The sequence below is a fragment of the Lissotriton vulgaris genome, chromosome 10 (genome assembly GCF_964263255.1).
Source record: "Lissotriton vulgaris chromosome 10, aLisVul1.2, whole genome shotgun sequence".
Taxonomy (NCBI): domain Eukaryota; kingdom Metazoa; phylum Chordata; class Amphibia; order Caudata; family Salamandridae; genus Lissotriton; species Lissotriton vulgaris.
In genome coordinates this window covers 230,112,328-230,140,033 of record NC_141698.1, presented here as the reverse complement: position 1 = coordinate 230,140,033, position 27,706 = coordinate 230,112,328, and the positions used below count along the sequence as shown (strand labels likewise).

The 27,706-nt window shown below is 43.2% G+C and overlaps 1 protein-coding gene across 4 annotated transcripts in view; it reads right to left on the bottom strand.

Moving 5' to 3' along the window:
- SLC4A2 (solute carrier family 4 member 2) overlaps positions 1-27,706 on the bottom strand; it is a 1,480,655-nt gene that overhangs the window by 115,152 nt on the left and 1,337,797 nt on the right. For all 4 annotated transcript variants that reach the window (XM_086940913.1, XM_086940912.1, XM_086940914.1 and 1 more), the window contains 2 exons: positions 23,547-23,636; positions 22,797-22,963 (listed from right to left, as the gene is read on the bottom strand). In XM_086940913.1, the coding sequence (XP_086797039.1) occupies positions 22,797-22,963; positions 23,547-23,636 (257 nt within the window). The remainder of the gene's footprint in view (positions 1-22,796; positions 22,964-23,546; positions 23,637-27,706) is intronic.

The window sequence follows — 27,706 nt, the reverse complement described above, 5'->3', positions numbered from 1 at the left end:
AAAGCACGAGGTTTGTTTTTAAGCACAGGGTGGGGGAGCATAGGGAAAAAAATTAAAAAAATTGTCCTCAGTTGCAAAACACTGTTTTAAAAAGTATGACACTGCTGCAGAAAGAATGCCTTAATAGACTTTATCTTTATGTCACATATGTATAGACTACAACATTTAAAAATCCTGTCCTGGAACATGAATGGGCTTAGGTTTCTGGCCAGAAGAAAGAAAGTTCTGGAATATCTGCGCCTTACCAATATGATGTCATACTCATTCAGGAATCACACCTTAGCAAGGAAGAGAGGGTAGGAATACTTACAATTAAAAAATGGATAGAGTATTGCTACTACTCAACGCAGACTGCTCTCACAAAAGGCGTAGCTATCATTTTCCAGAAAAACACTCAAGCAGTCATTGGGAATGTTATTGCACATGTTCATGGTAGATGGGTAATCGTTAGGGCAAAAATTAACTCTACCTGGGCTACTTTTGTTAGCTATATTGGTCCTAACATTGACGACCCGATTCAACTACAATCTTTGTTCCTCTATCTAGTAAATGTTAATGACTGAACATTAATGGGAGGCAACTTCAATGTAGTTTTAGACCCTAAGCACGACTCTACGTCCAAAAGAGCTGCAGGGACTACACAAAAAACCTGAAAAGTCTTGAAACAATTAATGTCAGAGGGAGGACTGCCGGATATATGGGGGGAAAAGAGACACAACACAGGGTCTTCAGGGGGAAATTTTACTTTTCATAATAAGAAATGTGGCCCGTTCGAGTATTGATTTCTTCTTGGTGGACCATACCACTAGTAAGGACACGCTTAAAGTCACTCACGTCCCAGAACATCTCTCTGACCATTCGGCTGTCCTCTTGGAAATGTACCTACCAAAGTGCCCCTCCCCGCGTAGATAGACTCTAGATCGTGTAATACTTCTTGAACCATCAATCATCGATAGGCTAAAAAAAGACACTAATGAGTTCTTCTTATTTAATGCAAACTCAACAGCTCTCCACAATGTCTTAGACTCATATAAAGCCTTCTTGAGAGGCTTACTAACCTCTCTCTCTACAGTACATAACAAGAAAGTGAGGGAGGAAATCAAAGTAATAGAAGCAAAAATATCTCAAAAGTAGGCAGCACTAGAACAGGCGCAAAATGACCAAATCAGTATACAACAATTGTCTTTAGCCACAAATTAGCTAACAGACCAATTAGAGGCAATAAACAAAAGGAGATGGGAAGGAAGCAGACTTGCACTCCACGAGTACGGAGAGGGGTGTGGCAAATTCCTAGCGTGGAAAACGAAATCAGACCACGTCAGGAATATGGTGAAGAGTCTTAAATGCCCAAGCACCAGTAGAATCATAGAAGAGGGTTCAGAAATTGAGGAGGCTTTTGCCCGCTTTTTCCTAAACCTTTACTCTGAAGATCTAATTCCGAGTGGAGAAATGATGGAAGACTTCTTTTCAGGCCTAAAACTCCCCACACTTTCAGCCTCTGATTAGCGATAACCAGAGCAATCAAATTACATTAGCAGAAGTTCTACAAGCTATTAAAACCTTAAAAAAAGGGAAAGCAGCGGGCCCTGATGCCACCCCGAATGAAATATATATCATTCTGAAAGAAGAACTAGCACCTTTTCTGCTTTAACTCTTTAACTCTGCATTTATTTCAGCTCAAGAGTTACCGGTATACTGGAATGAAGCCACTATCACAATCATTTTGAAACCTAATAAAAATCCACAATTTTGTGAATCATATAGACCCATCTCGCTTTTAAACTGCGACCATAAACTATACACTCAAATTCTTACTAAAAGGTTAGATAAAGTCGCAGGCTCTATAATACATCCTACCAAAATGGCATTATGAAGGGGAGGCAATTACATGAATTAACCCACGGCCTTATCGGAGCAATAGATTTGGCAAATTTATACGAGATCCCACTCTCGCAGTTCTGACTTTCAACGCCGCAAAAGTGTTTGATAGGGTCAGTTGGCCCATTCTAATAAAAATAATCCAATGCTTCAACTTGGTGGATACTTTCGTAGCAGCAGTAAGGGCCCTTTATATAAATCCATCAACCAGGGTACTCGTTAATGGTAATCTAACTAAACGAAATCTCCCGAGGAACCAGACAGGGTTGTCCCCTCTCGCCTCTTCTTTTTAACATGTATATTGAACCCCTGGCAGGAAAATTAAGAGTGTGCCTTACCATCTCCCCCTTTAGCTGTATGGGTTGGGAAAAGAAAATAGGTCTATATGCCGATGACCTCATAATACTGACAGGAAAATTAGAACAAGCACTACCCGAGATCTGGGACCAGCTGGAGAAATTTGGGAAAGTATCTTGTCGCCACCTGGTGAAAGACCTAATGTAATCCTAAATGCAGGTGACCTTAGTGTGACTCCTGATGTGCCTCTCACGGGTTGTATATTTCAGATAGTTCATTCAAACCATTCACTGCTGTATCGAATTTGACGATCAGTAAAGCTTCTTTCTGTGTAAGTTTCCTTTCTATGTCAACACCTCGTGGATCGGATTCCACTTTTGAAATCACTGTCCAACGCAGGTCTGACTCTACATGGTTCTGGTTGATCCAATGGTTCACTATCGGTGCAGACAGCACTTTCTTGCAAATTCTAGATTTGTGCTGAGTTATTCTTTGCCGTATCTCTTTGTTTGTTTTACCAATATATAGTTTTTGACAAGCACATAAAATCCTGTAAACTACATTTTTCGATTTACAATTAGTAAACGTATCATGTCTCCAATTCTTGTTGTGATGAGTAAAAACTGTACCTTCCATTGTTTGATTACAGCAAATGCATGTTCCACATTTGTGGTGACCTTTAATCGGTGGTAGGCCCAATTGGTCCCGTAGAGTTTGTCTAGAACCACTTCTTGGTAGTACTGTTCTGACTACCTGATTGCCAATACTATTATCTTTTTTTAAAGCGAATAGTGGGTATTCCTTCAATGTATTGTCTAGATGTTGGACCAGATGCCAATTTTGGCGGATAACTTTCTTCAAAAAGTTGGTATTAGAGCTGAATGTCGTCACGCACACTAGGCGGTCCATTTTTGTTTTATTTTTTCTTTCCAACAGTGTCTCCCTCGGGGTCCACCATGCCTGCTTCATCGCATGTTTCAATAGTTTTTTCGGGTACTTGCGATCTTTTAGTCTTTCAGCCAACTGATTCGCATGAAAGTAATACTCATCTTTCAATGTGCAATTACGTTTTACCTGTAAAAATTGGCCATAAGGGAGATTATCCCTTAGGCTTTGTGGGTGGTAGCAGTTGTAATGTAGGGCTTTGTTCCGATCTGTTTCTTTCCTGTATAAAGTTGTTACCAAGCCCCCTTCTGAGGCGTATACCTCCACATCAAGAAATGTCATCCTGCGTGGTGCATGGTTCAAGCTGAACTTAATGTCGGCTGATTTGTTATTCAGCCAGGTGAAAAACTGAAGTAACCCTTCTTCATTCCCAGTCCATATCATAAATATGTCATCAATATATCGGGTCCAATCCGATATACTGTGACTGAATGGGTTGTTATTGAATACAAACTTCTCTTCAAATTTCGCCATGTACAGAATGACCAGCTCTGGGGCGAAAGGGCAACCCATGGCACATCCTTTGGTTTAGTAGTAAAAATCATTTTCAAATTTAAAATAATTTTTTCGCAGGCAAAAACTTGCCAATGTCATTATGAAATCGGTTGGTACTCTAGTGGGTTGTGGTCTAGTCTCCAAAAATGAATGTATCGCTTCTAACCCTTCCTCCTGTGGGATCTGAGTATAAAGGGATACTACATCTAGCGTCACCAAAATTTGTATGTCAGGAGAGAATTTAATTCTGTCGATTTTATTGATAAAATCTGTGGTATCTTAGATATAAGACGGAACCTGCACCAGAAATGGTTTTAAGAAAAAATCCACATATTTTGAGATGGGCTCTAAGATCGATTCACAAACTGAGACTATAGGTCTCCCAGGTGGATGGGTTGCATTTTTGTGGCCTTTCGGAAGGATATAAAGAATTGGAGTTATCAGTGTTTTTTGTTCAAGAAATTAAATTCTTTCTGTCCAACAAAACTTTGTTCTTGTTCATGTTGAAGTATAGGAATGAGCTCATTCTGGATCTCTATTGTGGGGTCTTTGTCAATTTTTCTATAACATTCTTTTATATCCAATTGTCTTCTCACTTCAGTGATGTAATCCTGAGTGCTCCATACCACTATGGAGCCACCCTTAATGGCTTGTTTTATTACAATCGAAGTATAGTTTTTTAGGGAGGTGATTGCATCTTTCTCCGCTTTTGTGATGTTGTATTTTACAAAGTTCCTCTTTTTTTCTTGATTGCAAATGGCGGATAGGATTGTTTTTTCAAAAGTATACACTTCTTTAGGTATTTTATTTGTTGGCGGATAAAAGGTTGACGTATTTCTTAGTCCAGTTACTTCCATCAATGTGGGTGTTGGATTGTCCAAGAAAAAAGTCCTCAAACGTATTTTTCTGCAAAATTCAATTGCTTCAGATTTCATTTTTACAAAGTCGGTGTTTCTAGCTGGCACATACGACAGTCCTTTGCTAAGTAAACTTTTCTCAGATAGAGTTAGTTGACGATTTGAAATATTGAAAATTGAAGATGTTTCTACGTTTTGTAGTATTGCCGCCTGGTTCTCATTTCCCATGGATGATTGGGATATCTGTTCCTGCCGCGCGTTCTCGTTTGGCCCTTTCCTAAAAAAGGAGTTCCTCTGTTGGGGAAAGAAGGGTTAGGTTGTAATTGGTTGTTTCCCCTCCTATTTGTATTGATAGAGTTGGCCAGCCGTCAGCATACTTGATCTGGCCCCGCCTCACATCAGGCAGACTGCATGGCTTCCGGGTCGCCGCTCTCAGTGGCGGCTTCTCTTTCCGATAAATGCGGGGTGGGCTCCCGCCAGTAAATCAGCATAAATGTGGGGTGGGCTCCTGCTTCTATTAGCAGCGGTAGTGCGGGGTGGGCTCCCGCTCGGCTGCAGAAGCAGCCACAATGCGGGGTAGGCTCCTGCCGTCAACTGGCATCCCAAAACGAGGGGTAGGCTCCGGCCCGATGCAGGGTGGGGGAATCCCCAAGCCGGGATTCCCTCGGTACTCGGTTGCAACCCAGCACTGCAAGGCATAAGCGCTCCTTTCGTCTGGGAGCAAGGAGACAGAGCTCACAAGGCACTAGAAACCAGTAATGTAGAGAGGTACAGCTGGGCCCAGGCAGGCCAACTCACAGGGCCCTCCAGCAGGAAGGCAGTCCATTGTGGCGGTTCCTCCTGGGGCCCAGCAGCAGCAAGTTCTCCCAAGTCACAAGGAAGCACACCCTTTCCATGGGGTCACAGCCCCAATATTTATACAACTTTTCTTCTATGTTCTGCCCTGGCACAGGGCTTGGGGTAACCAGTCTCAACTGGTTCTGGGAAATGATGGAGCACTCTGTGTACAATGCTCACACCCTCCTTTGTCAGATGGGGGCTCTGTCATCAGACACTCCACAGGGGGGGCGGAGCCAGCATTCACCTAGGCAGACACAGACCTATTAAAGTTCAGTGTACTACTCCTCCCACTACTCCAAATGCAGATCCTCTATTCAGCCTAGCGCTGACTTACCCTGCCCTCCGGAGCCACACACACCTCACCAGCCCCTGTCACTCTAGAGCCAGACATCCACATTAGGCAGACAGACACATAGCACACAGAAATGCCAACTTCTAAAAGTGGCAATTCTAAAATAGTGATAATAAACCTGCGCACACCATTGTGCAGCATTTATTATTACTATTCCAAACATACCAAACTTGACCACGCTGCTCCTCTCACATCAGGAATTACCACTGAAACACTTATCAGGGAGTTCCTAATGCATTCCTATGAGAGGGCAACCACATAAAAGTGAGAAACCAAAATGGCTGTTTGTCACTACCAGGACATGTCACACACTTAAGGTACATGTCCTACCTTTTACATACAATGCACCCTGCCCATAGTGCTAGCTAGGGCCTACATTAGGGGTGACTGACATGTAGAAACAGGGTGGTTACAGATGTGGCATACACTTTAGGTGTCACATCACAGCAGCACTAACACTGCTAGCACAGGCCCTGCAATGGCAGAGGGGTGAGACAGGTTTGAAAGGCTACTTTGGTGGATGGCGCAATCGGCGCTACCAGCCCACCAGTAGCATTTAATTTATCCACCTGGGGTATCTGAGATACCACTTTACAAGGGACTGACAAGTAAATATAATATGCCCAACAGGTGTAGACCAATCTTACCATGTCTACCACAGAGAGCACACACACTTTACACTGGACAGTAGTGCTAAAGTGCCCAGAGTGTTAAAACCACCAACACTATGTCAGAAAAAAGGCTAGGAGGAAGGCAAAAAGTTCAGGAATGACCCTGCAAAAGGGCCAAGTCCAACAGTCAGTATCGTTTGCAGGTGTATAGTAAGTGGCTTCAATGCCAATGCAAACAGCAAGGGTAAAAGAAGGGACGCCTGCTGAGTCCCTCTTTCCACACCCAGGCCTCAGACAACATTTACCCACCCGCACCCTCGCTGTGGACATTATGTATACAACTGCACCCACCGCTAAAGCGCATGCCCAGGCCCATGCACTGCAACTTTCAAACATATAGTCATATAGGAAGGAAAAAACTGCAAAAAACATGGGAAAAGCAGGAGAAAGTACTCAAAAAACCGGGATGAGGAAGGAGAAAGCAGTAAAAAAAGAGGCAAAAGTAGAAAAAGCGGGGTAAAGAAAGAAAAACTTAGTAAAAAACTAAAGAAAAGCAACAAAAAGCACTCAGAAAAAGGGGGAAGGAAGGGGAAATTGTTAAAAAAAACACAGGAAAAGTAGGAGGAAGCACTATGAAAAACGGGGAATGGAAGGAGAAAATAGTAAAAACTAGGCAAAAGCAGGAGAAAGCACTCGAAAATGGGGGGAAAGAAAGGAAAAAGCAGTAAAGATAGAAGCAAAAGCCAGAGAAAGCGCTCAGAAAAAAGGGGAAAGCAGTAAAAAACTAGGCAAAAGCTGGAAAGTCACTCAGAAAAATGGGGGAAAGAAAGGAGAAAGCAGTAAAAAAAAATGAGGGGAAAAGCAAGATAAGTATTATTGAGTGCTTCCAATCACTTGGTTGCAGATCCCCTATGTGGGGCACTCCTATGATAATCAATAAAGCTTGGAATGTTTACTTTAACATGAATTTTATTCATTCATTGTCATTGTTTCATTCAATTGTATTGTTCTTCTTCAAATTATCATGCATTTCTTCATTTCATATAGATAATTGGTTTTCGAATCACATTATGTTGTATTCCAAATCACATTATATTGTGTTCCAATGCATTTCGAGCATTTATATGCTCTTCATCAGGGAATATAATCTAAAAAATAATGTGACATTATTTGATACAGAACTACGACCAACTCAATCATTCAAACCAACATTATTAGGTGTTGTTTACATGCATTTTGTGATATGTGATTGTGTATTCTGTGACATTAGTGACTTCATGCCATGTAGTGTAAATGTAGAGTACTCACGTTCAAAGGTCGAGGTATAGTTATAGATCTTAATCACTGATCTATATAAGAGAAAAAATAAGAGCAAATTAATCTGTAGTGTCCAACCGAGCTATTGACGTTGGTGAATTACGTATAGCCAATAATACCAATAGTGGTTTCTGCGGGTCGGTTACCTAAAGACCCCTCCACCCACTTAGACTAGAACATGTTTTACACTCAAGTTACAAAACTGAGCGCTTCTCCAAACTTATCGCCCTCCGGGTATTAATTGTTCTTACCGAGATGAATGAAAGAATTTACTTAAGGGTGTGTTTGCCGGTATCCCTCTTCGCTCCCCGATTACTTCCGTATGCTGCGCGTATTACGTCTTACGTAGGGTGTGCGTCCCCCACAAACATGGAAGACGGACCACGAGATGTATGTTTGTGTATATCGGCGGTGGCCATGTTGGATGTAAATAGTTATAACAATAAACAACGGTGTTTGTGTGCGTGTGAATAGAGATTAATAACAAAAAAATTTAAAAACAAAAAATGTGAAAAATGCTATAAATGTATGAATACAAAAGGTGATATAAGGTACAGGGGTGTCATTTCTGTTTTTAACAATACCTAATAAAGTGGCATCGATTACAGATTTCTCAGAGCAAAAGATATATATATGGGCCATAATGGGTTTTATAAATAACAAGCAAATTCAGTCCGTTCATTGAGGCCATGTAGTTTCATTGCTTGTAGATGATAAATCCAAAAATTTCCCTCGCGCAGTAGTTGTTTGTTATTGTCTATTCCTTCATGCTTATCAATAATTTCCAGGACTAAAAATCTCAATTGTGCAATATTGTGTTTGAATTCTTCAAAATGTGTTGCCACAGAGGATTTTGATCTTTTGGTTCTTATGTTTGATTTGTGTTCATTCATGCGTAGACTAATTTTGCGTTCAGTTTTGCCCACATATATTTTGCCACAAGGGCACTTAAGCAAATAAATAACATTGGCGGTTTCACAGGTGGCTAATACTTGTAGTTTCATTTCATGACCCTTCATAGGGTGGTGAAGAATGGTTCCACAAATCATATTGTGACAATTTTGACAGTTCAAACAGGGCATCGTTCCTGTGTATGTTTGTTTGTGTGATACCTTTTTCTTCAGAATCTCTCCTACATTCCTGTTTCTGGTATATGCAAACAGTGGGGGTTCCATAAACAAATTCTTGAAGTCGGGTTCCATAGTTAACCCCTTCCCTGCTGGCCCGATTCCGCCCCCGTGCGGTAAACAAACGAACAGGGGCGGGCCATGACGAACCCCAGCCGTCATCAGCACACGAGCACCGTAGTGCATGACGGCTGGGGTTCGTCACCAGCATGGAAGGGGTTAACAATGGCCAATGTTTATTTATGAATTTCTTGAAAGTATAACTTGATGTTGTAAATTTCGTAACAACCACAATTCTGGTGTTCGCTTTCTTAATGTTGGTAGTTAGAGCCGCTTGGCGTGTGATAGGTTGACATGTTGCTACTGCCTTCGATACAATGGGTGGAGGGTATCCTCTCTCTTTAAACCTTTGTGCCATCTCTTCAGTTCTTTGGTCAGCTTTAGATCATCTGAAACCTTTCTTCGTATCCTTAACATTTGTGATTTAGGTAAGTGGGTTTTCAATGATTGCTGGTGATGACTCGTGTAATGTAGGATATTGTTTCTATCTGTTGACTTTCTGAAGATGTCAGTTTCCAAACCTGTCTCTGTTTTCAATATCAAAACATCTAGAAATGTGATTTGTGTGTCAGAGACTTCACTAGTAAATCGGCCTGGTCGCCCCTACGCTCCTCGTGTCTCCTGCTACCTGGTTCTGTCTGCTGACTTCACCACCGCCGACTGCTTCTTCCTGCAAGCTCCCCAGCCGCTGCAGAGCTGCCCGCCGCCCGCACTCGATTTTCCCGCCGCTGCCTCCCTGCGGCCCCGCCCCCCCGCCAGCCGATTGGATCCCACGCTCCCGCCACCCAGCGGACCCTTCCTCCCGGCTCCCTTCTTATGACGCCCCCACGCACGCGCAGCGTTGACGCGCTGCGGACGCGCCGATTGTGCGCCGAAGGCGCGCCAAAGGCAAGCCCGTCTGCGCCCGTCCGCGCCTGGACCGCGCCCAGCGGCAGGACCCCTGGCCCCCGCCGATGCAAGACAACTCGACGGACCTACGACGCCGCCACCCTCTACGCACTCAATTTATTTATTTATTTATTTATTATGCAATTTGTATCGCGCAAACTAAACCTGAAGGTGTCAAGGCGCCTATCAAAAAGATCAGAAATTGCAGAGCACCACTACAGGTATGCGCGTACAAAGAGGTGGGTCTTTAAGGCAGATCTAAAAGCTTGGAGAGTGGGGAGAGACCTTACTTCAAGAGGGAGAGCATTCCACCATTTTGGGGCCAGATTGGAAAAGGCCTTACCCCCCCATCTAGTCTTCCGGACACGAGGCACAGAAAGAAGAAGTTTATATGAGGAACAGAGGTTCCTGCCAGGATTGTAGTGAGACAGGATAGATCCAATGCCAGTAGGGCTGGTTTTAGCCAAAGCTTTATAGACCATACACATGGACTTAAAGAGAATACGGTCCACGACGGGAAGCCAGTGGAGCTGCTTCCGGGCATCGGTGGCAGAGGCACGTCGTGGTAGATCGAGAACAAATCTCGCTGCTGCGTTCTGGACCACCTGCAGGCGCTGTAGCTGACTTTTATTCAGTCCAGCATACAGCGCATTGCAATAGTCCAGACGAGAGCCCAGAAGTGCGACGGCCAACTGCTTTCTTGCCTGAAGGGAAAGATAGTGCCTGATTTTTCTTAGTATGTGGATGATCCCCCAACAGGTCGATACAGTCCTGTTGACCTGTTGGCACATACTAAGGGTAGGATCGATCATAACCCCCAGATTTTTAGCTGAAGAGGTAGGATCGGGGCAGGCACCCAGTGAGTCCGGCCACCACTCAGCAGACCAGATCTCTTCCTTTCCTCCAAACACCATCACCTCAGTCTTCTCCCCGTTCAGTTTCAATGAATTGTGAATCATCCATTGGCCGACTGCCTCCATGCAAGATCTAAAGTTGGCGGCAGTCGACGTAACTGACTGGGAGAGAGAGACGAGGATCTGGGTGTCATCCGCATAGGAGACTACCTCCATCCCGAAAGATCTAATAAGTCTGGCAAGGGGGGGTCACATAGATGTTAAAAAGGGTAGGACTAAGCGCTGACCCTTGAGGGACCCCACATTGCACAGACAGGGATGGAGATAGAAACGGACCCAGCATCACCCTTTGCTCTCTATGATCGAGAAAAGAGGAAAGGAGTCCCAGGGCCGCCCCCCGGACCCCAATCTCCCTCAGTCGAGATGTTAATACCGAGGGGGATAGGGTATCGAAGGCAGCCGTGAGGTCTAGGAGGATCAGGAGGGAGGTCTGTCCCCCATCAACCCGTGTGCGGATGTTATCGAGCACTATGGTGAGGGCAGACTCAGTGCTATGTTCCCTCCTGAATCCATGCTGGGAAAGATCCAAACAGCCCGAACTCTCCACGAATGCAGCAAGATGTTTATTTAGATGGACTTCTAACATCTTCGCGGGAGCCGGGAGCAGTGAGATGGGGCGAAAGTTTTTTAATACCCCAGGGTCAAGAGAGGGCTTCTTGAGCAAAGGTTTTACCACAGCATTTTTCCACTGCTGGGGAAAAATGCCCTCCTTCATAGCCCTATTCATGATGTCGACCAAAGGGGGAAGGAGGGATTCTCTCCACTGCTTAAGGATCTTTAGCGGACAGACATCTAGCGGAGAACCAGATTTAGTTTTGTTGAGCAGGATCTCAAGATCCTGGCAAGAGAGAGGGGGAAAGGATTCCAGACCCACGAGCTGAGATGGTTCTGCACAATTAGACTCTAAGACAGCGGGCACCGAAGGTACAGCGGTAGAGGATCTTTGTGACTCCAAGGCAATGTAAATGTCCGAAATTTTGGACTGAAAGAAGGAGGCTATCTTGTTGCAAAGTTCCTGAGAAGCAACCACAGGGTCTGGGGTCTGGAGAGAAGTAAGAGAGTCAACAATCCTGAAGAGCTCTCTAGGAGACGAAAGTGAGCATGTGAGGGCCGTGAAGTATTCTTGCTTGGTCTTAATCACTTCCAGCTTGTATCTTTTTAGCAAGATCTTATGAGCTTCTCTATCCTTAGGGTCCCAGCTAGAGTGCCATAGGCGCTCCTGTCTCCTTACTTCTTGTCTAAGGAGCCTTAGTTGTTCTGAGAACCAGGGAGCTGAAGGTCTTTTCCTGGCTGAATAGCAAGACCTAGCTGGGGCCAGTTCATCCAGGGCCTCCGAGATGGTCTTTTCGTATTGTAAGACCGCTGAAGAAGCGTCCATCTCCTGAGTAGTGGACAGACTAGATATCCACGGATGGAAAGAATCTTCCCTGATGTTTTTGAAATTCCTTCGTATTTCCATTGTACTCGGGACCCTTCTAATAGTGTCCTGGATCGGATGGGTCATATTAAAGGGAATGGCCAAATGGTCCGACCAAGAGAGATGGAAGGGGTTGGTAACTGTCAGCCTCTGGTCGTTAGAGAAAATTCCATCGAGCGTGTGTCCCGCTTGGTGGGTGGGACCATTCACCAATTGGGTGAGTCCACAAGCTGACATAACTTCCAATAAGGAAATAGTGTCATGGGCCTCCAGCAACTCTAGGTGAAAATTGAAGTCACCTAGGATAGTAAGATTTTGTCGGCCAAAATAAGGTTCCAGGACCTGCAGCAATTTCAGCCCAAAATCTGCTCTAGGGCCGGGGGGACGGTAGAGCAGAATCCCATTGAACGTGGGATTAGAAGAGTCAGACAGGGAAAAGTATAGTACCTGGAACACATCCTTAGGGTCGTAGAGGGGTATAGTGTGGCAATGAAACCTGTCTTGATACAGGATAGCCAGGCCACCACCAACTCGGCCTATTCTGTCCTGTCGTGTTAAGCAGTAGCCCACAGGGACCGCTTCCACAAGATCAGGGCCTGAAGAGTCTTTAGCCCAGGTTTCAGTAATAAAAACCAAGAGAGTTTCCTATCTAAAACGAGCTCCTTAAAAACAATATTGTTTTTAATGAGTGAGCGAGCGTTAAGAAGAAAGCAATTATCGCTCGACCCATTGAATCCCAGTGGAGAGCGGGGCTTCGGAGGAGTGGGAGGGGAGGATAGGTTGGAGCCCCCCGAGTCTACCAGAAAGCAACCACACCCCAGGGGTAGTGGGAAGTCACTCAATGCCGGCCGGAACCCTGCCTGCTACCGAGCCACCCCGAGACGCACCCACGGACCCTTCACCTGCCACGCCTGCAATTTCTCCGGCATCCGGACCTGCACTGCACCCGCCAAGCCGACACCCAGCAGCAATCACCTCAAGTGCATCCTCCTGCTCAACACCCGCTCTGTCCACAGACACGCCGTGGAGCTCTGGAACCTCCTCGACTCGACTGCTCCAGACGTCGCCTTCCTCACGGAAACCTGGATGAATGCCTCCTCAGCGCCCGACATCGCCATCGCCATCCCGGACGGCTACAAGATCACCCGAAGAGACCGCGTCAAGCAGACGGGAGGATGCATCGCCATCGCCCACAAGAACACCATCCGCATCACGACCAACACCGACGACACCCTCACAGCCGCCGAACACCTACACTTCCAGATCCACACGGACCACAGCTGCGTCCACTTCAGCTTCAAAAGGAACACGATCTACCACCACCAGCAACAGGCTCCACGCAGAAGCTGGAACAAGATCACACCCGACCAGCTCGCAGCATCCCTGAGCCAGAACCCTCCCACCACCTCAGCGAACCCCAACCATGCCGCCATCAACCTCTCGAGGTGGATCAACAACTGCGCAGACGACCTCGCCCCACTGAGAAACCCTCCCAGCAGACCCGGCAGCAAGAAAGCTTCCTGGTTCAAGGACGAACTCAAGAGCTCCAAGAACTACTGCCGAGCCCTCGAGAAAGCCTGGCGCAGAGACCCAACACCAGACAGCATGACCACCCTCAAGCTCGCCACTCGAAAACACCACCACCTGATCCACAACACCAAGAAAACAGCATTCAAGGAACGACTGGACAACAACGCCAACGGCGAAACAGCAGACCTCATCCTCCTGGACCTCTCTGTGGCATTCGACACTGTCTGCCACTGCACCCTATTGCAACGCCTCAACAACGTCGGAATCCAAGAGAAAGCACTGGAATGGATCGTCTCCTTCCTCGCCGGAAGGACACAGAGAGTCCGCCTCCCCCCGTTCAGATCAGAAGCCACCGAAGTCATCTGCGGTGTACCACAAGGATCGTCACTCAGCCCCACGCTGTTCAACATCTACATGAGCCCCCTTGCGGCCATCGCACGCCAACACAACCTCAACATCATCTCCTACGCCGACGACACCCAGTTGATCCTCTACCACAGTTATTTTAAATGGAAGGAGGAGTGGTTCCTCCAGTTAAGCGGTACATCCATGGGAAATTGTATGGCACCGTCCTACGCAAATCTTGTAATGGAGAGATTTGAGGAGGAGTACATTTTATCAAACCAGGAGTGGAAATCTCATATATTATTGTACCAGAGGTACATAGACTACATTTTTGTATTAGGGAAAGGAAACAAAGAGAGCGCAAGCCTGGCCATCCAGACCTGGAATTCCTTTAATGAACATCTCCAATTTACTAGTGAAGTCTCTGACACACAAATCACATTTCTAGATGTTTTGATATTGAAAAAGGAGACAGGATTGGAAACTGACATCTTCAGAAAGTCAACAGATAGAAACAATGTCCTACATTACACGAGTCATCACCAGCAATCATTGAAAACCCACTTACCTAAATCACAAATGTTAAGGATACGAAGAATTGTTTCAGATAACCTAAAGGCTGACCAAAGAACTCAAGAGATGGCACAAAGGTTTAAAGAGAGAGGATACTCCCCACCCATTGTATCGAAGGCAGTAGCATAATGTCAACCTATCACATGCCAAGCGGCTCTAACTACCAACATTAAGAAAGCGAACACCAGAATGGTGGTTGTTACGAAATTCACAACATCAAGTTATACTTTCAAGAAGATCATAAATAAACATTGGCCATTGTTAACTATGGAACCCGACTTCAAGAATTTATTTATTGAACCCCCACTGTTTGCATATACCAGAAACAGGAATGTAGGAGAGATTCTGAAGAAAAAGGTATCACACAAACAAACATACACTGGAACGATGCCCTGTTTGAACTGTCAAAATTGTCACAATATCATTCGTGGAACCATTCTTCACCACACTATGAAGGGTAATGAAATGAAACTACAAGTATCAGCCACCTGTGAAACCGCCAATGTTATTTATTTGCTTAAGTGCCCTTGTGGCAAAATATATGTGGGCAAAAACTGAACGCAAAATTCGTCTACGCATGAATGAACACAAATCAAACATAAGAACCAAAAGTTCAAAATCCTCTGTGGCAACACATTTTAAAGAATTCAAACACAATATTTCACAATTGAGATTTTTAGTCCTGGAAATTATTGATAAGCATGAAGGAATAGACAATAACAAACAACTACTGCGCAGGGAAAACTTTTGGATTTATCATCTACAAGCAATGAAACCACATGGCCTCAATGAACCGACTGAATTTGCTTGTTATTTATTAAACCCATTGTGGGCCATATATATATCTTTTGCTCTGAGAAATCTGTAATCGATGCCACTTTATTAGATATTGTTAAAAACAGAAATAATGAAACCCCTGTACCTTATATCACCTTTTGTATTCATACATTTATAGCATTTTTTTAATTTTTTGTTTTTTTAATTTTTTGTTATTAATCTCTATTCACACGCACACAAACACCATTGTTTATTGTTATAACTATTTACAGCCAATATGGCCACCGCCGATATACACAAACCTCTCGTGGTCCGTCTTCCATGTTTGTGGGGGACGCACACCCTACGCAAGACGTAATACGCCCAGCATGCAGAAGTAATCGGGGAGCGAAGAGGGATACCGGCAAACACACCCAAAGTAAATTCTTTAATTCATCTCAGTAAGAACAATTAATTCGCGGAGGGCGATAAGTTTGGAGAAGCGCTCAGTTTTGTAACGTGAGTACAAAACATGTTCTAGTCTAAGTGGGTCGAGGGGTCTTTAGGTAACCGACCCGCAGAAACCACTATTGGTATTATTGGCTATACGTAATTCACCAACGTCAATAGCTCGGTTGGACACTACAGATTAATTTGCTCTTATTTTTTTTCTCTTATATAGATCAGTGATTAAGATCTATAACTATACCTCGACCTTTGAACGTGAGTACTCTACATTTACACTACATGGCATGAAGTCACTTATGTCACAGAATACACAATCACATATCGCAAAATGCATGTAAACAACACCTAATAATGTTGGTTTGAATGATTGAGTTGGTCGTAGTTCTATATCACATTATTTTTTAGATTATATATATATATATATATATATTTTTTTTTTGTCCTCATCTGCCTTCCCCTCTGACGGAAGATACCAACCACCTTGCACGACCTTACTGGCGTGATATGTGTTAATGGCGGGAGATATGTGTCGAGAAAGAAAAAGCCAGTTAGGGGAGCGTTCTTTTGACTCCATCTAGGTATGTTTCAACCTGCCGGACCTTGTTCGAAACTGTCCTAGCCCTTGGTCCAAAAGAGTAAAGATGGCATAATCATCGGACCCGGGTAAAAAAAAAAAAAACCCCGGATCATCTCCAGTTGCTCAGGAGATCCCAAAATGCTAGCTTTCTCTTATTTACAGATCTCATTAGGTCTCTTTTGGATATCTCATATAATGAAGTAAGCCATGAACAGTGTAGAGGAGGTGTCTTCTCTACCCATTGAATGCAAATCTGTCTTCTCGCCATCAAAATTGCATAGAAGAGAAATGATTTTTCCTTGCCTGTGATATTGTCTTCTGTTCCAAAGATGACAAGTGGGAGAGTTATTGACAAGGAAGTGTTTAGTATGGAATTTAAAGTGTTTTTCACATCTTCCCAGAATTTTGTTATATTAGGGCATTCTAGGAACATATGTATGTCACATGCGTCTGCTAAGTTGCATTTATTACATTTTTTGTCTGTTTGATATTTAGAGAGTTTCCGCGGTGTTAAATATGCCCTATGTACAGAGAAAATGTGATTTCGTACAAGCCAAGAGGGCTTTACGATATTGCGTAAAATCTCAAAAGAGTTTATCCACCTCTCCTCGCATGGAATCCCAATTTCTGTCCCCCATAACTCATCCGGGAGTTTAAACTCCCCTTCGCTTTCTCTTATATAGATCAGTGATTAAGATCTATAACTATACCTCGACCTTTGAACGTGAGTACTCTACATTTACACTACATGGCATGAAGTCACTAATGTCACAGAATACACAATCACATATCACAAAATGCATGTAAACAACACCTAATAATGTTGGTTTGAATGATTGAGTTGGTCGTAGTTCTGCATCAAATAATGTCACATTATTTTTTAGATTATATTCCCTGATGAAGAGCATATAAACGCTCGAAATGCATTGGAACACAATATAATGTGATTTGGAATACAACATAATGTGATTCGAAAACCAATTATCTATATGAAATGAAGAAATGCATGATAATTTGAAGAAGAATAATACAATTGAATGAAACAATGACAATGAATGAATAAAATTCATGTTAAAGTAAACATTCCAAGCTTTATTGATTATCATAGGAGTGCCCCACATAGGGGATCTGCAACCAAGTGATTGGAAGCACTCAATAATACTGATTAAGTGGACGTTCACAGGACGGGAACGTCACCCCGGGAGCAACCTAAAAATTCTAAAATTAATTTTGAAATTGAAAATCATATCACAATATCTTTAAAAATTGGTGGTGCGCAGGCAAATAATCATTCTAAATATCGAAAAGCAAGATAAAGCACTCAGAAAAATGGGTCAAGTTTTCGTAAGTAGCAGACCTGCTACCCCAATACCTGCTGCTCCAAATGATTTAACGTGTGAGATGGACAATCAATGGGGTATACCCTACTGAGAATTACCTAAATGAAGATGGTCCCCAAAAGCAGGTGAGTTGCTGGCATTAACACTTATTCGATACCAAAGGCGATGATGGACGGAGCGTTTGAGCAAATCAAACACTCACCCCCAGTCAACTAATCTGGGTTTAATACATCATCATTCTTTAGCTCACTCCACCACCAAAGTTTAGACATGGCCATATGCAAATCAGTATGACCCTGTGCCTCATGGGAACAGTCCAGCCCAAACTGCCCAGCCATGACTTTCCTGGACCGGAAACAAGCATCCTACTACCGGTTTCTGGCTAATCAGCCGTCATCAGCCAGGCTAGCTTGAATCCAGTGGCAAAGTGAGCAAGGAACCCACGTCTAGGCATACCCTGCCAACTTATGGCGAACAAAGCGATACCAAAGAGAATGATGGACGGAGCGTTTGAGCAAATCAAACAGTCACCCCCGTCAACTGATCTAGGTGTAATACATCATAATTCTTTAGCTCATTCCACCACCCCAGTACAGACATGGCCATATGCAAATCAGTCTGACCCTGTGCCTCATGGGAACAGTCCAGCCCGAACTGCCTTGGATCGAAAACAAGCATCCTTGGCATGGTATGCCCAGACGTGGGTCCCTTGCTCACTTTGCCACTGGATTCAAGCTAGCCTGGCTGATGACGGCTGATTAGCCAGAAACCGGTCCCAGGATTTGTGTTTCCGGTCCAGGGAAGACATGGCTTGGCAGGTCGGGCTGGACTGTTCCCATGAGGCACAGGGTCAGACTGATTTGCATATGGCCATGTCTGAACTGGGATGGTGGAGTGAGCTAAAGAATGATGATGGATTAAACCCAGATCAGTTGACTGGGGGTGAGTGCTTGCAATGTTCAAGACTCCATCCATCATCCTCTTTGGTTTTACTTTGTTCGCCCTAAGTTGGCAGGGTATGCCTAGATGTGGGTCCCTTGCTCACTTTGCCACTGGATTCAAGCTAGCCTGGCTGATTAGCCAGAAACCGGTCCCAGGATGCTTGTTTCTGGTCCAGGAAAGACATGGCTTGGCAGGTCGGGCTGGACTGTTTCCATGAGGTACAGGGTCAGACTGATTTGCATATGGCCATGTCTGAACTGGGATGGTGGAGTGAGCTAAAGAATGATGATGGATTAAACCCAGATCAGTTGACTGGGGGTGAGTGCTTGCAATGTTCAACGCTCCGTCCATCATCCCCTTTGGTTTTACTCTATTAACACTTAATCATCATGACCATAGAGCCATTAATGGTAGATGTCCCTCGGATCGGCAGGGTAAAGCCACTTTTAATAGATCGGGCACTGCAGTAGAATATACTACTTTCTGGTACAAGTTGACCTTTGGCCAGCCATCAAGGGCATGGAAGTGATTGATCAAGCAGATGACGATCACAAAGCCCTTAGACTGACATTATGTATTAAAGCATCTTTACATCATGAGAGCAGGGGTAATTGTGACATTGGAGAACTCCAGCCCTCCAATAATCTTAGATCCATTAGGTGTTAATTGCAGACTATGAACATCTGCAAAGCTTCTTGAGAAATGAAGTGATGGCAAAAACTCATGATATGTTAGGGGGGGAAATAAGGGATGTCTTGGGTAAGCCAAGAAGAAAAGAGAAACTGCACCCAAAACCTGAGTCCTGGTATGATAATGCCCGTAGAGTGGCTAAAGGTGAGCTCCTTGTCTCTATTAAAACAAGATCGGAAGCAGAGATTACCATTCCTAGAGCCCGCCACAGGAAAGTGAATGTAAATGCAAAGAGGGAGTAGGAAGACTCGCTGTGGTTGAACCTGCATGAGGTCCTGGTTAACAAGAATACCAAAGAATTCTTGAAAGCTGCAACTGTGGCCTCAAATGGAAACAAAGCAATGCTTGTGTTTTGTATCCAACCAGAAGAGTGGGTAACACATTTTAGTCAACTGTATTCAGACAAACATAAGATGGCGAATGACAATGGTATTTTATCAGCTGGTAGTGCCCTATCTGAGCACGATAACTTGCAATTTTCAATTGGTGAGTCTGTAAAGGCTATCAATTCCTGCGCTCCTGGTCGTGCCCTAGGGCCCAATAGGATACCCAATGACCAATACAGAGAAAACCCTGAAATTTGGGGCCCATATATTAATCTGCTCTCTAATAGTATCCTCTTGGGCATGGAAATCCCACATTCATGGAAATTAGTGGAAATAGTTACCATCTTTAAGAAGGGGGGCGGCGCACTCACAGTGAACTACAGGCCTATTAGCCTTATAGACCCCCTGCAGAAAATCTGTAAACAGGTGCTTGTTCATCTTCACGATTGGATTTGTGAGGGGAGCCTCATTTCAGAGTGGCAGGCAGGTTTCAGACCCCAAGTGTGTACTATAGATCGAATCTTTTGTTTCACTTGTATTTATTGGAGGGAAGTGATTATCAACAATGGCAATTTGTATGTTGCCTTTGTTGATCTTCGAGCCGTTTTTGATATGGTCTCCAGAGCAAAATTATGGGAAGTTCTAGAAGGAATTGAAGTTCAGGATCCCCTACTGAATATTTTTAAATGGTTGCAAGTGAACACCTTGGCTCAAATGATGTGGGGGGAGAACGGGGCATTAACATAGGCTATCCATATAGATAAAGGAGTAAGACAGGGGTGTGTTCTAGTGCCCACACTGTTTACCATGTACATAAACAATGGCATAAAGTCCTTGAGCAGGGATCGGCGTGACGCACCCAAAATAGGTGGACGGATGGCCTCTGCTTTCCTTTTTGCAGATGACACTGCTCATTTCTAAGTCACCTCAGGGGCTCCAACAGTTGTTGAATGATTTCCAGGCATTTGCCTGGAATGGGGACTTGAGCTAAATAGCTCCAAAACGAAATGCATGTTCTTTTCCTCCAGATTAACAACTAAGTGTAAAAAGCTGCTGTATGTGGGTGGCGCCCCTTTAGAGCTAATGGCTGAGTTTGATTACCTTGGCTTGAAACTCACAAAGAATTTAAGTTGGGTCCCACAGATGGAAAGGGCACAGCTATCCCTAATTCAACATACAGCGAATATAGAAAAAATCCACAGAAAAACTCTATCTAGAAGGGTGGCACCGGTGTTAGAGATCTATAACGTCAAAGCTTTAGGTAAAGTTTGGACAGTGAGGAGCTCTGGGGTTTCAAAAAATCTAGTTACGTCAGTAATTGAAAATTAATTTTTCAGATCTCTTTTAAATCTTCCGACAAGTACCCCATTGACTCCACTCTATCTGGATCTGGCCTACAAAAAAAGTATTCACAAAATTGAGCTTAGATTGCTTACGTTCTGGCATCGGTTATGGTCTACTGCAGCACTTGAGTCTTATAGACTGGGCCTCCGTTAACTGATGACACCAACATGTGTGAGTAAGATCCTGTGCCTGCGTACCATCAAGAATATGTTACAAAAGTTAAGTCTAGGTGCATATTGGGACCAACCAGAAACTCTGTGTCAGATTAACAAAACTAGCCTTAAAGCGGTTTACTGGGGTTTTGTTGAGACTGAACACATACAATTTTTTAAAGGATTGCACTCGGCTGCTTTTATCAACTTTAAATCTACACCTTCTTTTAAGGGCACTATAGATGAAATTGTACCTTCTCTAGCAAGGAAACTATATCTACAGTTTAGATATGGCTGCCTACCTGTTAAATCCTTTAAAATGAAATGTTGTAAAGTAGGAGACAGTGTGGATGAAAACTGTACCTGCTGCCAATGGCGGCCAGAGTCAATCTGGCAAGTTTATTTTTTTGCCCCTTGTATAGTCAGTCTCGAATAAAATGGATAGCCCCACTTTGTAGAAACTTGGGAGTAAGCAAGTACAAGGAGACATACAGAATAATGCAGTCAGACACATCTTGTACTATTGTATTCTATACAGCCAAGTTTCAAATGGCAATGTGAATCAGCCGTGCCAAGTGTTCCCTTGATAGTACTTAGGTTGTTACCTCATCAAAGGGTCTTGTTTAAGTGTATTGTGTAACTTGAATTATTTTGTGTGTACTACTGTCTTTTAATACTACTTAGGATATTCATTGATTTTTAGGGTGATTTTAGTTGACGGTCTAGTAGGATTCCTAAATATTTGTATTCATCCACCTGGGTTAAAGTACAGGAATTTATCCTCCAAACAAATTTTGGTTGTTTTTTTCGAGAGCTGGAAAAGCATAGGACGTTGGATTTTTAACTATAACTCCTAGAGAGGTTTAGTAGGAAACACTTAGTGTAGGTAGGTGCACACACCACACCTCCCTAGATCATGTCTACCACAGCAGAGCCTACTGTGACTCTCCCTATGGGAAGCGACCCTCCAAGGGCACCTTCTAGATATGATGCACTCAACTTCCATGAGCTGCGACACTTGGCTTACAACGGCTGATTTCTCCAACGCACAACGACAAATAAATAACTGAGGTGTTTGCCTCCTACAGAGCACAATGGGGCATTGGATGGCTGGGAACTCCTAAACTTGCAGTGTTCTTTTTTCACTTGAGCATAGCTGCAGCCTACAGAGCAACATTTCCATCATCTTCCCCTTTATACACTTTAAAAGAGTAACATATTGGTTTGTGAAGGATGTGTTTTAATGTCCCTTTTGTTTCTTTCTAATAACATGTATGGGCTTTATGTATATTTTCTAGTTTTTTTCTTGTAAATAATGGAATTGGAAATATAGCCTTTTAAGGCTACCAATCTGTAAATTTTTCACATGTACTCTCTGGTCTTTCCAAAGTAAAGTGAAGATGTAAGACAAAAAGCAACTTTGGAAGAAGTGTTCTGGGATCCCACACATGGGTGAATCTATTCAGTGCATATTGGTTATCAATGGAGATTCCTTGAAGAAGAAATCATGCAATACAGAAAAGCTCCTTCCAAAGTTTAGGTATTTGATATCCTGCCACAGTGTACCTCCGGATAATATCCTGGACAACTGAAAAGGCCAGAAACGAAATTTTGCTTGTAGGTTAACACCCCATCAGGAGAGACTAGAAACAAACTATGTAAGTATTTATAGACTTTGCTTCAACCATTGTTGTACTGTCCTTAATCTATTGCTCTTTCATCCTCCCTCCCATGCCAGTATTGAGAATTGCTTACGTGGTGATCTGAGTCTCCATGAAGATGAGGATGAAGACAAGGACTGCGGGAAGAACGCTGGCGGCCATCATCCAAATAGGAAAGCTGATTGCTTCCCCAAGGGGGTTTATAACCCAGCCTCTCTTCTCAGGAGAGGTTACGGAAAATCCACTGGGAACACTCAGCTTCTAAATAACAGAATAGAAAACAAATTCACTTGCCAATCCGAGCACAGGCAGTGAGCTCACTGTTACTCTTAACTACCACACCTGCAACACAAATAGGCTCAGTAGTACTCTCATAAACTAGTCTCAAAAAAAATAATTGGAGGATCACCACTATTATCTGGGGAATAGACAGAGCTCATCAGCACCCTCATCTTACAGTGGGAGTGAACACGGCCATCACCACTCTCATCTGAAGAAAATATGGAGCTCTCTAGCATAGTTATCTGCTAATTTGAAAATACATTTTCATTAACATTCTTCAATCCATGAGATGCCAAGCTCCTCAAAAGTCTTGTACACCAAACAGAAATATAATGAATGCATCCAAACATAGGAAAGACAGTAAGAAAAGAGGCACACTCACTTTGAAATTTGAGCTACAACAACCTGAGTTTATAGGATCAGCACTCTTTCTTAATAATCTTAAATAAAACAAGACACTGGTTTCTCAGTTCTCTTTTCATTTACAATCTAAATGTCTGTTTCCCACAATTACGATCATTTCCTCAATGAATTTCCATTACACATGGATTTCAATACTGACCTGTGTGTAAGTCTCTTTAATGCTAAAATCCACCAGCACCATAATAAGGATAGCAATTGGAACACCAAAATCACCAATCACACGACGGATCTAAAAAACATGAACATGGCGTTAATTTACACTCCTGACATTAGACAGGAGGCAAATATTTAAGAGGACAAACTCGAAATGTCCTTCTCTCGACAGAGGGTAGGCGGGAGCATAACCACTTAGGGCATTATTACGAAATTGGCAGGCAGGTTACTCCATCACAATCATGACGGCTATCCCGTCCGCCATATAATGAATTCCATTATGGTGCATTGGATATAATGTAACTCATAATATGGCAGACAGGATATCCGTCATATTTTTGATGGAGTAACCCATCTGCCACAGTCGTAATCAGGCCCTAGGACATCAGAAGAAATTAGGTAACCACAGAAACCATAGGAAAATAGAGGAAATACCTTAAAGACCAGAGAACAGACAGAATCTCCCACAGAGACCAGAAAGAATAAGACAAGAAGGTATGGACCAGAAATGAGGCGCAGAGTTTACCAGAGAAAATAAACTAGTGAGATACAGATACATGAGAAAAATGAATGAGGCCTTCACAAAAACACAATAGTGAGGAGACCAGTTACAAGAAATAATGGAATCAGCTCATCATTGTGAGGAAGTCAGAGGCTTGATCTGAGTGACATCTTAGTATGCACTTCATTGTTGTGCCATGGTCACAAGCATATGGAAATTGAGAATATTAACTTGTTGGGATTGTGTTCAAAAGGGGCTGGGTTCAAGTTGTCCGAGTGTCACAGGACCATGGTCAAACTGATTAGGTTATAACAGGCCTCTTTTATATCAACTGCAATGCAATTAGACACAAGGGATGTTTGAGAGTGATGTTATTATCTGTGCCTTTTTCAGAATAAAGAGGTGAGAACCTATAAAGGATGCGGGGACTGTGCATTAAAAAAAGTTATTTCTTTCTATTAATTGATCTTTCAATTTTACCTTATAATTAGCAATCCTTGACCATTTATACAGTAGACACATAAAGCACAAAAGTTCAGCTTTACAATAATATTCCTAACATAAATGCTAAGTAAATAATAGAAAATAAAGTTTCATAACATAAATAAATGATATAATGCACCCCTATAACATTTAGTAACAATAAGTAATAGAATATGCACAGTCAATTCTCCCTGCCTACTAATGAATCGAAAGCAGATATTTGCACTCACTTTACTCTACAAAGGTCCTCAGATTCTTTTATTTTCACAGGCATACAATTTCTCCGGTCCCAAAAGGTCTATTATTTTTTGGGATATATGTGAGAATTCCTAGTTCTGTTCAGTGGTTTCAGGTGTGCATGCTTAGTAAAGCAGTACCCCCACCAATGTGCATACATGAACCCATTTAAACATCAGCTCACATCTGCCTAGAAATGTGATCTGCAAGAAATGTCCTTTGCAACAACAATGTTTTGCCGGTTCTGGCACTTTTTAACATACATACATTCCCAGGAATCTTGCCAGAGCCATTCTATACTTAAACTCTATGTGAACTTGAAATGTAAGAATTGTTTTATCCAAACTTTAATGATTTTTATACCATTATTATCAAAGTTTGCCCAGCCTGGGAGAAGTTGGCCTTGTATATGCTGTCCACTAGTTATAGGAGGCACCTTGTACCAGTCCAAACAACTCTTATTGATGATTAGGGTTAAGACAACCTTTATTGAAAGCTATCCTAGTGGTAGCTATGGAGAGCAGCCTTCAGGCTAAGTCTTGAAGGAGTGTAAAGCAGCTTGATTTACCAGATTATAACCTCCTGAATGACCAAATAAAAGGAGAAGCACACAAGGTATATATGAAATATATGTATTTATTTCTAAATACTCTCTACTAATCTCTTAATGAAATCAGAGAGCAAGGTACACAATATTAAAACACTAGAACGCAAGTAAATATCACAATATACAATGGGCCTCGGGGGAGACCAAACCATATATTAAGAAAGTGGTATAACAACACCAACATGACTAGACACAGTGCCTAGAGCACGTAGAATCGCTGAGACCCCAAGGAACCACCCAAGGTACTGACACAGGGGACCCACGGGGGACAAGTGTATTGTGAGAACACACCGCGAGCTCAGTACAATCCTATGGGAAAGTCGCGGTTGGAATTTTAGAGTTTAAGGACCCTTCGGAGAGGACTTGGAGCAAATCCTTTTAGACTTAGAAGGTTCTAAGGCCTGCACCCATGTGAGCACCTGAGTACTCATGTTACCTCACCCAGGGAAGCCAGGTGCATAGGTTTCAAATGGTGTCAGGAATCTATGCTGTTTTCAATGGCGAGTTGCTGCAAAGTGCTGCTGCTGTGGAAAAGAAAAGTGTCCGGTGTGATCCAAGCCTGGATCGGAGATGTGAAGAACCTGAAAGCAGAGGGGACAGAGTCTGGGTCACTTGCCAGTGACCAGGGGCTCAGTAGACGAACGCCCACCGATGTCGGGTGCCTCAGGTGCAAAGAGGTGAAGCTTGACTCCGCTGCCAAGGGCACCAGGAGACGCCGACGACGACCAGAGTCCGCAGGCGAGCTGTCCCACGAAGGATGTCGAGTGCTGGTGGTTCCGTGTCCAGATTGGAGACCAACAAGCCTTGGCAACAGCAACCCAGGAAGTGAGAGTAAAAAGGCTTCAGTGACGACCAGCAAGGTCCTGGTGACTCCCTAAGCGATGGAGAGTCAGGGCACATCTGGAGCAACTAGATAAGCCCATTGAAAGTTACAGTTGTCAGATTCAGCAGCAGGGAAGAAAGGAACGATTTTCTGGTCTGCAGTAAAAAATATGCATAACATGGGAACTCAAATGTTAGCAATAAGCTGTACCATCCCGAGCAACCAGTGGGAAGATCATTTTTCCAAAGTGTATGCAACACCCCCAAATGTTAGTAGTTAGTACATACCAGGCCAATTATGCCCTCTAGAGATCAGTTTAGGTGAGGTGATCGCGGCTATCAAACAAAGCCTTGGTAACAAAGCCCCTGGGCCAGACGGCCTCCCAATAGACATTATCAAATGGAAACCTGAACTCTGGGCACCTATTTAAAAAATTTTTTAACAGTCTACCATAAGTGCCAATGTCAGATACATGGTCTACAAGCGTAATAGTGCCCATATATAAGAAAGGGGAGAGAACAGATCCAGTAAATCATAGACCTATTTCACTAATAGATAATACTCTTAAAATCTTGGGGCGAGTGCTATATAATAGAATAAATGACTGGGTAGATGAAACGGGGGTTTTAGACCCCTGTCAAATGGGCTTTAGAAGCGGGTTGGGACGACAGAGCAGTGCCTGAACTTAAATTTAGTAATCGGCCAATATACCATCGCTCGGTCGTCACCAATCTATTTAGCGTTTATGGACTTATCGTCCGCATTCGACCTAGTAAACAGGTCCAAATTGTGGTCTATTCTTTTAGATTATGGCCTAGAAGAGCCCCTTGTACATTGTTTAGCCTACCTGCATACCGACACAAAAGCACAAGTAAAGATCGGGATGGCGGGGGAAATATCAGGGCACATAAAGGTAGAAAGAGGAGTAAGGCAGGGGTGCGTTTTAGCACCCCTGTTGTTCATCATTTATATTAATTGTTTAAATAAAAAAATTTAATTGGCAACTACGGATGTCCCTAAAATAAGGGGAGGATTGCTACCGACTCTGAGTATATCTGTCATTGTGAATTGAATTTGTATTATATATCAGATTTCATAGCATCAAGACCAGCCATGTTTTGGCTGGCTATCTGGAGGAATAAATTGGCCTCACTAACCCATGAAATCATAAGAGACTGTCTTAATTGTGAGAAAGAGATGACAATCCCCTGGCTCTCTGGAGTTCTCAAAAAACTGAGCAGCATGGAGCATGGGTAAAGGTCATCTTTTCTTCGGCCCCAGTAAGATTGAGCCTAAAGACAAAAATGAAACAAAGTTTGCATTGTATGCACTTTATAGCAAAGACAGATTGGCGGGGGAGCTAACTAAATCAACTATCCAGGCTTATGTGAACAAAGATCTGTATATACAACCAATTCCATTGTATCTTACATTGCCAATGACTAACTGGTAAAGATCACTTCTGTTCCGTTTAAGGGCAGGCACTGTTAGATT